This window comes from Colobus angolensis, unplaced genomic scaffold, assembly GCF_000951035.1.
Source record: "Colobus angolensis palliatus isolate OR3802 unplaced genomic scaffold, Cang.pa_1.0 Scaffold263, whole genome shotgun sequence".
NCBI classification, from domain to species: Eukaryota; Metazoa; Chordata; class Mammalia; order Primates; family Cercopithecidae; genus Colobus; species Colobus angolensis.
Genome location: NW_012115855.1, coordinates 445,851 through 457,315, shown reverse-complemented (window position 1 = coordinate 457,315; position 11,465 = coordinate 445,851). Strand labels below are relative to the sequence as shown.

The following is an 11,465-nucleotide window of genomic DNA, read 5'->3' as shown; positions in this document are numbered from 1 at the left end:
AGCCCGGGAGACAGAGCTTGCAGTGAGCTGAGATCGTGCCACTGTACTCCAGCCTGGCCGACAAAGCAAGACTTTATCTCAAAGAAAAAAAAAGGAGAAGGAATGGTTAACTTGCCAAGGTATGTATGTATGCAAGTGATGACACTTAGACAAGAACCCAGATAGTCTGACTTCAAAGGCTTTGTAAGGGTTACTTTTTAAAATTTTTATATTTTTTCTTAAAACATTTATACTTAATATTTTAATTTACAAATAAATAAATATGCAAAGAAGGGATTTTTGTTGTTGTTGCTTTTTGTTTTTTGTTTTCTGAGACAGGGTCTTACTCTGTCATCTAGGCTGGAGTGTAGTGGCACGATCTCAGCTCACTGCAGCCTCTGCCTCCCAGGTTCAAGTGATCCTCGCACCATGTCAGCCTCCTGAGTAGGTGGGACCGCAGGCATATGACACCACACCTGGCTAGTTTTTGTATTCTTTTGTAGAGACGGGGTTTTGCCATGTTGCAGGCTGGTCTTGAACTCCTGGGCTCAAGTAGTCTACCTGCTTCTGCCTCCCAAAGTGCTGGGAATATAGGTGTGAGCTACTGTATATATTTTCTTGTTTTCTACTAACAGCAGTAGAATCAAGTGTAGAAATTTCTTCCCATTAGGCGGGAGGCAGGGTGTGTGGTGGTTCACTCCTGTAATCCAGCACTTTGGGAGGCCGAGGCAGGTGGATCACGAGGTCAGGAATTTGAGACCAGGCTGACTAACATGGTGAAACTCTGTCTCTACTAAAAATACAAAAAAAATTAGCCAGGCATGATGGTGCGCACCTGTAATCCCAGCTACTCAGGAGGCTGAGGCAGGAGAATCGCTTGGACCCGGGTGGCAGAGGTTGCAGTGAGCTGAGATTGCACCACTGCACTCCAGCCTGGGTGACAGAGCAAGACTCTGTCTCAAAAAAAAAAAAAAATTCCTCCTTGTCAAATTCATTATGTAACATTTTAATATTTAAAGTTATACTTTAGATGGCATTTAAATAAAAAATTACTGTACTACTATTAAATATTGGTAATTTTCTTCAAAGTTCTGGATTTAATCTAAGAAAGTAATTTTTCTTAGTATTATAAGTTTTATTCAGTGGGAGTGATAGTTGAGAAAGGTGTATATATGGTAAATAATGTATGAGAAACTGAGTGTTTAGCAATCTATAGAAGGCTTAAGCTATTTTTGTTTTCTCTTTGCAGAATATGACTTTAGATAAGGAAAAACTTCAATAATACTTTAGAAAAACAAATTTAGCCCAATGAACTGAATTGTTTTCTCTTTTCAAGGTTGGATGTACTGGAAAAGTCATAGGAATTGATCACATTAAAGAGCTAGTAGATGACTCAATAAATAATGTCAGGAAGGACGATCCAACACTTCTGTCTTCAGGGAGAGTACAGCTTGTTGGTGAGTATCAGAAAACTTTAAAAATTTCTTCAGAGGATTTTTATTTTCAGACGATCCAATGCAAGCTAAATAATACTCAGATATAATTATTGTATTTTTTTACAATCACTTTTAAGTACTAAAAAATAAAAATGATTATTCTTTTTGCTCACCTAGTGAGTATTTTGCAGTCATCTCTTTGTGAGTTTAATTTTGTATTTTCCTATTAACCTATGAGATTGAATTTTTTGTAATGTGTTTGGCCATTTGGATTTTGTCTTTTGTGGAGTGCCTGTTCAGATATTGGATTGCTTGTATTTTTGACTTATAGGGCTTCTAGCCCTTTATATATATAAATACATTTCTTCTCCCATCTGGGGTGTGCCTTTTCATCTTACCCTTTTGATAATAGAAATTCTTAATTTTAATGTACTCAGACTTACCAGTTTTTTTCAGTGCTTTTTAAGGATACTCTGAGGCCATGAAGATACGTCTCTTATTATTTCTTAGAACCTTTATCATTTTTAGCTTTTCATGTTTAGGTCTTTGATCTTCCTGATGTTGGTTTTTGTGTATGTATGAGGTAAAGGTGCAGTTATATGTTTTTGTATAGGAATATCCAGTTGTCTTCCCCAGACACACTCAGTTCTATTTAAAAAATAAAATACTGACCAGGAGCGGTGGCTCACACCTGTAATCCCAGCACTTTGGGAGGCTGAGGTGGGCAGATCAGGAGGTCAGGAGTTTGAGACCAGCCTGATCAACATGGTGAAACCCCGTCTCTACCAGAAATACAAAAATTAGGTGGGTGTGGTGGCACATGCCTGTAGTCCCAGCTACTCGGGAGGCTGAGGCAGGAGAATCGCTTGAACCCGAGAGGCAGAGGTTGCAGTGAGCTGAGATCGCGCCACTGAACTCCAGCCTGGCAACAGAGCTAGAGTCCGTCTCAAATCAATAAATAAAATAAAATAAAATTAAATTAAATTAAAAAATAGGCCTGGGCAGCTCTAGTAGCCACAGCCGCCTGAGTGGCTGCCTCCACAGCCACTTCTAGAGGGATGTGACTGAGGAGGAAGTGGAGTTGTTGCTGGCCTTGGCCTTTGCCCTGATCCTCTGTGGACACTGAAAGGGGAATACAGGAGTAAACCACACCAAAATGAGTCTCATGTTGCCAGTGAGAGACATGAGAGATCAAGAGATAGATGAAGGTCAAGTGACAGATCATGGGATTCATCTCATGAAAGAACAGCGTCTCAACTCCTTGTATTAGAAATGTTACTTCTCCAGCTGGACGCGGTGGCTCATGCCTGTAATCCCAGCACTTTGGGAGGCTGAGGCGGGCGGATTACCTGAGCACAGTTCCTCTTGTCCAAGCAGTCCTTGTTCTCCAAAAGCCTCCCCATATGGTTCCATTAGCAGTGCTGGGAACAGCATTACAGTAGTCAGTCAAGTTTAGATAATAGCTGTTAAGATATCTGGGGAGATGGTGTTTGTATTTGAGAATGCAAAAGAAGGAGCTCGGAATATAAGAACATCTGAACGAATAGCACCAATAGTGAATAACACTAGATTTGTTGTAGACCCGTATGTTTCTACTGCAGAACAAAATACAGTGTTGGGCAGGATGTTTGTTTGGATCTGGCCAAGAACATAACTTTACACAACCCAATGAGAAAGGAGAGTATGGAGTAGCAGAGGGAATTGGTTCCACTGTGTTTCAATCTATTCTGGATTACTATAAAATAGGAATTACCTGTTGTCCTGATGGCATAACTGTTACTGAATTGAGAGAAGCATGGGACTATCTTGTATCACTTTTGAATGTAGTACTATTAAGGTACTATATATTAAGTTAACTTAAATAGGTGCTTCTGCCAAAGTATTCCTCCAGTAAAATTCATGTAGTTTGCTGCCCATAAGGAGTAAAAATTATTTATCTTGGGTTTATTTGAATGATTAGGATAAGATTTAAAACAGAACTTATAAGTTCCGTTATCTCCAGTGCGTTTCACCCTTTAGAGTGAGTCACGTGCAGGGAGTGTGAACGACAGAGGTGGTTTATTATCCAGTCTGCCTTATCCTTAATCTGTTCACAGATATTTATTTACTAATGCTTTTGTTCTTAAGAGTTGTGGGATACAGGCTCATGCCTGTAAACCTAGCACTTTGGGAGGCCGAGGTGGGTGGATCACCTGAGGTTAGGAGTTCATAAAAAAGAGTTGCGAGATAGGAAAATGAAGTGCTTTTCGTTTACTAAATGATTGTAAACTCCAGTTTTTCATCAAAATCAAATTCCATTGTTTTAATGTTTCTGACCAAACAAAAAATAAAATAAAATGAGTTAAAAACAGCAAAAAAGTGAATATCCAGTTGTCCCAGGATTATTTATTGAAAAATCTATCCTTTCTCCATTGTAAACCTCCTGTACTAGAATTCTTCACATTAAGTTTGATCTGAACAGGTTTTTAAAGCATAGCTGTTTTTCTTTCAGTGGGGGATGGAAGAATGGGATATGCTGAAGAAGCCCCTTATGACGCCATTCATGTAGGAGCTGCAGCCCCCGTTGTACCCCAGGCGGTGAGTCGGGATTTTTTTCTGTTTGTGTGTTTTATTCAACTAAAACTCTACAAGACTTAAATAGAAAAGACTTCTAGATGATGTTTAAAATATAATTAGATTTTCGTATCATACATTTTGGTTACAATTAGCTATTACTCTTTTTTCATATGCAAACAATTGTATAAATGACATGAAAATTACTAAACCCCAGCTTGTGGCGCTCATATTTGATCCAGGTAAGAACTAGGACAACAGTAGAATTGGAAAAATCCCTTTGGAGTTTATGACCTGATAATCAGTTTGATTTTTTTTTTTTTTTCTTTGAGGTGGAGATTTGCTGTTGTCGCCCAGGCTGGAGTGCAGTGGTGTAATTTCAGCTCACTGCAACCTCCACTTCCTGGGTTCAAGTGATTCTCCTGCCTCGGCCTCCCGAATAGCTGGGATTACAGGCGCCTGCCACCACGCCCAGCTAATTTTTGTATTCTTAGTAGAGACAGGGTTTCACCATGTTGGCCAGGCTGGTCTTGAACTCCTGACCTCGGGTGATCTGCCCACCTCAACCTCCCAAAGTGCTGGGATTACAGGCGTGAGCCACTGCGCCTGGCCAGTTTGATGTTTTTTAAATACCATAATATGTACGGCTGTATTTGGTGTATGGGAGATATGAGAAAGTATTTGCCATACATTGTATTCTCACAAAGCTTGTATTCTAGAAGAGATACGTCATATATGTAACCAGGAAATTAGCGATATGATAGTATATAATTAACACATGATATCTATTGGAAGGAAAATAAAATATGCATATGAGGGAGAGAATTGTGCAGTGAGTGGTCAAGGAGACATCACACAGGGATGGAACTTGAACTGAATCTTAAAGAATAGTAGGATATATAGCCAGGCATGATGGCTCATGCCTGTAACCCCAGCACCTTGGGAGGCCAAGGTGGGAGGATTGTTTGAGCCTAGGAGTTTGAGACCAGTCTGAGTAACATGGCAAGACCCTGTTTAAAAAAAAAAAATTAGCCAGGTATGGTGGCGCATATGCCTGTAGCCCCAGTTACTCTGGGGGCTGAGGTGGGAAAATTGCTTGAGCCCAAGTGGTTGAGGCTGCATTGAGCCATGTTTGTGCCGTGGCACTCTAGCCTGTGGTCCTAGATTTCTGTTACATATGCCTCTTGCATAGTTCTTGACTAGATGACCAGGGGATGAAGGTGACACTGTTTCTTCTGCCTAGTCTCATCTGGTTTTTTTGTAGTCTTAGATCAGTTATGGGAAGCTGAAAGTTGGATAATTTGTTCTGGTCATTGACTTGCTGCTTATTGGCCGAGTGACTGGGAAAATCACTTAATTGCTTTGGCCCTGTTGATCATCTGTTTTTTGTTTTGTTTTGTTTTGTTTTGTTGTTGTTTTTAAAATAGCTCACGCCTGTAATCCCAGCACTTTGGGAGACTAAGGCGGATGAATCACTTGCGCTCAGAAGTTCGAAACCAGCCTTGGCAGCATGGCAAAACCCCATCTCTACAAAAAATACAAAATTTGATGTGGCAGGCACTTGTAGTCCCAGCTACTCAAGAGGCTGAGGTGGGAGGATAGCTTGGATTGCCTGAGCCTGAGAGGTTGAGGCTGCAGTGAGCCATGCTTACACTACTGCATTCCAGCCTGGGTGACAAAGTGAGACCCTGTCTCGAAAAAAAAGAAAAGTAGATTGAACCAGTGGTTTTAACACATTTTAACTGAAGTATTAATATAATACAGAAAATTTTACAAGTCATAAACAAACAGCTCAATTGAATTTGAACACATGACCAATGAGTTTTTAACTTTTCAAAAAAAAATATATTGACAACCTAGAGTGAACAGTTAAAACCTGAAATAGAACTGTGCTTAAATGACGGGGGTGGGTGCAGGGCCCATTTCTCCCTACTGGGACCCTGAGGTGATCCTGAAAGATATTTCTAGATTTAATTACATTGAATTTAAATATTGTAGTAATACTTGCAGGTATTATAGGGGTATGTATACATCTGATTTAAGATAGATGTACTGAAGGGGCTTTCCAGTTTTAAGATAGCAGAATAAAGAGGTTTATGCCTTCTCTTGGATATCACCCCAAGATAGCCGGAAAAACAGAAGCATAAACTCCATACTCAGTTAACTAGGAGACTATACCTGCAATCCTGAACTCTACAGTGTGTGAAGATAGAAAGCAGATGGAATAATAGCTGACCCAGGAGGGTGGAGGAAATGGAAACTAAAGAGACTACAGAGTGAAATATTATGCATACGCAGTTTGCTCTGCAAAACTCTGAAAAGGCTTAGGAATTGGTGGCATCAAGACCTTGAAAATCATAGGTAAAGCATGGGTCTGAAAAGAGGGAGTGCTGCTTGAAACTCCGCATGAGGAATGATCAGCACTAATCCCTAAGTAAGAAATTTTCTAAAAACCGATGGACATAATTCTATAGTTTGCAACTGAGTGCCTAACACAAAGAATTTTTAAAATAAGAAAAAAGAACCATATCATGTATATTCAGAATATTAGGGAATAAAGAAAAGATTCTGAAAGGCGCTAGAGGCCAGGTGCAGTGGCTCACACTTGTAATCTCAGCAGTTTGGGAGGCCAAGGAAGGAGGATCCCTTGAGAACCTGAGTTTGAGACCAGCCTGGGCAACATATCAAGACCCCATCTGTACAAAACAATTTAAAAATTAGCCAGATGTGGCAGCCTGTGCCTGTAGTCGCAACTACATGGCAGGCTGAGGTGGGGATTGCTTGTGCCCGGGAAGTTGAGATTTCAGTGAACCATAATTGCACTGCTGTATTTCAGCCTAGGTGACAGAGCAAGACCCTGTCTCTAAAAATAAATAAATAAATAAATAAATAAATAAAAGCTTCTAGAAAAATAAAACATTTCCTGTTAAGGACTGGTAATCAGAAAGGCATCAGACTGCAAACAGCATTAGAATTTGTAAGTCAGAATACCAAACCATCAAATTCTAAGCTGAAAATTATTTCCAACCTTGAATTATGTATGCACACACATCACCAAATAGATTAAAGATAGTTTTAGGTTTGCAGATCTCCATCTCTTTCTTTTAATACATTCCATGCACTGTTTCACAAAATGCTTCCGAAGTAACTTTCTTAAATGATTAAGATGTCTTAAAATGTCTTAAAATTTAATGTCTTAAAATGCTATTTGTGTCATCCAAAAATGAAATGAGGGAAGAGACAGACAGTAGGAGAAACCAAAAGAGGAAACCACATAGGGCATCTTGATCAGGCAGAGGCATGGAAGTTTACGGGATTGTTACAAAGGGAAGGGCCTGGATGGAAGCTGTGCAGCAGGCCTGGAGAATAACCAGCTCAGATTTGGAGCAAGAGGAGGAAAGGAAACAATCATTGGATACTTCTTGACTCAGCAGCAAATCATAGTTACACAGTCATAACTAGAAATGATTTTAATAAAAAATGATTGGTTGGTTTGGGGAAAGGAAGCAGAATGTAGATTAAGAGAGTTCAATCCTTATCTAGCTTATGTTTTGAAATATAAAGGTAAATACTAGAAGACATAGCTAAAATGATTTGAAATAACTGGATTTAGAGAGCAAGGGTGGGGGTAGGGAGAGGAAGTCAGCTGTTTATCATTAATAAGCCTTGAAATTGAGAAAAACAACAAAATAGACTTGCAGACAACCAAAATTTTGACTGAGGGCACCCTTTCCTGAGGTAATAAATACCCAAAGTAAGGTTTCTGGCTGGGTGTGGTGGCTCATGCCTGTAATCCCAGCACTTTAGGAGGCCGAGGCGGGCGGATCACTTGAGGTTAGGAGTTTGAGACCAGCCTGGCCAACATGTTGAAAGCCTGTCTCTACTAAAAATACAAAAAAAATTAGTCGGGCTCAATGGTGGGCACCTGTAATCCCAGCTACTTGGGAGGCTGAGGCATGAGAATTGCTTGAATCCGGGAGGCAGAGGTTGCAGTGAGCCGAGATCGTGCTGCTGTACTCCAGCCTGGATGACAGAGTGAGACTCAGTCTCAAAAAAACGAAAAACTACAACAAAAAACCGAAGTAAGGTTTCTTCTTTAATGTCTTTTATTAATAGTGATCCATAAAGCTATATGAAAATGGTAACATGATTTAAAAGTTTTCTGACTGTAAGAGCTTTCATTGAGTACTCTTGGTTCTTCATTGTAATGCTACAGGGACTCCAGCCCTACCTTCCCTCCTTATGGTACCAGTAAACCTGAATTTAATCATATAACTAGGGTTCCCTTATCCCTTCAGTGATGCCCTAGATTCTACAATAATAGGATAGGGATTCCTTGTTGATTTTCTACACTTCCTCTCCTCCCCTCCTCCTTCCTTCGAATCCACAAAGATTCCAAACAGGCACACAGGCATTAGAATTCTATGTTCTGCCTTTGGCCTGCCAAGAGGATAGTTCTGTGTTAGGTGGTTCAGTTCAAACATTTTGAGCACTGCAGTTGTACCAGGTACTGTGTTAGATGCTAAAGGCACAAAGATGAATAAGACACAGTCCCCATCCTCAAGAGCTTGTAGTTTAGTAGAGGAGGCTGATAGTTGAGTAATAATATAACAATCAAAGTATGTACAGGGTGAGTATCCTTTATCCAAAATGCTTGGGACCAGAAGTGTTTTGGATTTTGGATTTTTTCAGATTTTTTCGCACTTTGGAATATTTGCATATACATAATGAGATATCTTGGGGATGGGGCCAACTCTAAACAAAACTCATTTATGTTATAACTCTTATACACATAGCCTGAAGGTAATTTTATGTAATATTTCAAATAATTTTGTGCATGGAATAAAGTTGTGACTGCATTTTGACTGCGACTTGCCACATGTCAGTTGTGAAATTATCTACTTGTGGTGTCATGTTGATGTTCAGAGTTTTGGATTTTGGAGCATTTCCAGTTTTGGGTTTTCAGATTATTGATGCTCAATCTGTATATACTGTGTATTTATTTTTTAAGACGGAGTTTCGCTGTGTCACCCAGGCTGGAGTGTGGTGGCGTGATCTTGGCTAACTGCAGCCTCCATCTCCAGGTTCAAGGAGTTCTCCTGCCTCAGCCTCCTGAGTAGATAGGACTACAGGCATCCGACACCAAGCCTGGCTAATTTTTGTACTTTTTTAGTAGAGTTGGGGTTTCACTGTGTTGGCCAGGCCGGTCTTAAACTCCTGACCTCAAGTGATCTGCCCACTTTGGCCTCCCAAAGTGCTGGAATTACAGGCGTGAGCCACCATGTCCGGCCTTAACCTGTATATACTAAATGAAGAACATTTCTGCTTTCTGCCCATGGACACTAAAAGTTGTTTATAATGATGTCAAATGACTATTAATATAAAATCTGGGCCAGGCACGGTAGCTCACACCTGTAATCCAAGCACTTTGGGAGCCTGAGGTGGGTGGAGTACTTGAGGTCAGGAGTTTCAGACCAGTGTGGCCAATATGGTGAAACCCCGTCTTTGCTAAAAATACAAAAATTAGCAGGGCATGGTGGCATGTGCCTGTAGTCCCAGCTGCTTGAGAGACTGAGGCAGGAGAATCGCTTGAACCCAGGAGGCAGAGGTTGCAGTGAGCCGAGATCATGTCACTGCACTCCAGCCTGAGTGACAGAATGAGACCCTGTTTCATACATAAATAAATAAAATAAAATAAAATCTGTAACTTGGTGTGTATGTGCTTTTTTTGTTTTTTCTTTTAGCTAATAGACCAGTTAAAGCCTGGAGGAAGATTGATATTGCCAGTTGGTCCTGCAGGTGGAAACCAAATGTTGGAGCAGTATGACAAGCTACAAGATGGCAGCGTCAAAATGAAGCCTCTGATGGGGGTGATATACGTGCCTTTAACAGATAAAGAAAAGCAGTGGTCCAGGTGGAAGTGATTTTATCTTCTGCTCTTTCTTCTTCCACACATGCAAGGTGAAAGGGTGTGGATTTTAAGACATTAGATTACAAGAGCTGTTTTTGGTTGTCACCTTTATGCTCCTCCATTATAACATCAGAAATTCACTACATTAAAAATGTGAAAAATGTTGCATGGTCTGCCCTTATTTTGGTTTAACATATATATCTTTGGGAAAGGGAGGGTGAGACTTGGTTGGCACAAAGGCTTTTTTTTTCTTTGTTTTTTTTAAGAGACTTTCAGCTACAATTCAGTACTTTGTAAGGATTTTTTATTCATTATCAGCCACTCTGTTTTTATATTTTTAAATTATTTTTATAGCACTGGATGGGCATGGAAACAATGAGTTTGGTCTGTAAAAGAGGCCAGGCGGAGTGGCTCACGCCTGTAATCCCAGCACTTTGGGAGGCCGAGGTGGGCAGATCACTTGAGGTCAGGAGTTTGAGACTAGCCTGGCCAACATGGTGAAACCCCGTCTCTATTAAAAATACAAAATCAGCTGGATGTTGGGGCGCAGGCCTGTAATCCCAGCTACTCAGGAGGCTGAGCCAGGAGAATCGCTTAAGCCCTGGAGGCAGAGGTTGCAGTGGGCCGAGATTTTGACACTGCTCTCCAGCCTGTGACACGGAGCGAGGCTCTGTCTCAAAAAAAACAAAAAACAAAAAAAAAAAAACCAGGGACCGTCATTTCCTGCCCTGTTTATTGTACCAACAAGGAGAAAGAAGGGGAAAGATAACAGTTGTCTCAATTTTCTAAAATGTCACAATACCAGAGAGGACATTCTACCTCTCATCTTGGTTTATCTGTTTCAACCAAATCATAGATACCTGACAGCCCATATCTATTTTTCATTCAGCCTTGTTTAAGAGTCACCTTCTCCCCATTCTATAGAATAGGCCAACCACTGTTTAAGCTATTCTGGCTAAATTCCTAGGGACAGGCAAGGATTCTACAAGTTACCCAGTGAGTGCCCAGGTCTCACAAACCCACCCAAAGGGTCAGCAGCATGCAGCAACTTTCAGCCAGCATGGCTTATAAAGAATGTCCACTTTTGTTTTATGTCTCAGCATAATCTGAGTATTTTGTTTGAAGCCAAGATCTCTCTTCTCTTTTCCTCTGCTTCCCACTCCCTTCCATGAGAGAGAGTGACATCAGTACATAACAGTGCCATTAGCCCAAATTACTTGAAATTAAATGCCAGAACAAGAAAGGCTTTACAGTTTCCTTGTCTTAGAATCTATTTTTATTCGACATAAAGATTCTTATTTTAAAATGTTTTCTTAATAAGTAAAAGTGGTGATAATAAGTTTAGTAGATCTCTCAATTTTGTTTTTATTCTTCACCAATAGCTATTTTCTGTGAATTATAGCCTAGAACACAGCCACTGAAAGAAAAAAAAAAAGCATTTTAGGCCAGGCATTTTATGCCTGTAATCCCAGCACTTTGGAAGGCTAAGGCGAGCCAATCATCTTAAGTCAGGAGTTTGAGACCAGCCTGGCCAACATGGTGAAACCGTGTCTCTACTAAAAACACAAAAATTAGCTGGGCATGGT

The 11,465-nt window shown here is 40.3% G+C and overlaps 1 protein-coding gene across 6 annotated transcripts in view; it reads left to right on the top strand.

Annotated features, from left to right (window-relative positions):
• PCMT1 (protein-L-isoaspartate (D-aspartate) O-methyltransferase) overlaps positions 1-11,465 on the top strand; it is a 75,842-nt gene that overhangs the window by 53,228 nt on the left and 11,149 nt on the right. For 3 of the 6 annotated variants that reach the window (XM_011947375.1, XM_011947374.1, XM_011947372.1), the window contains 3 exons: positions 1,316-1,436; positions 3,907-3,992; positions 9,713-9,929. In XM_011947375.1, the coding sequence (XP_011802765.1) occupies positions 1,316-1,436; positions 3,907-3,992; positions 9,713-9,892 (387 nt within the window). In that variant the 3' untranslated portion in view covers positions 9,893-9,929. The remainder of the gene's footprint in view (positions 1-1,315; positions 1,437-3,906; positions 3,993-9,712; positions 9,930-11,465) is intronic. The other 3 variants (XM_011947373.1, XM_011947371.1, XM_011947369.1) reach the window with 2 other exon arrangements.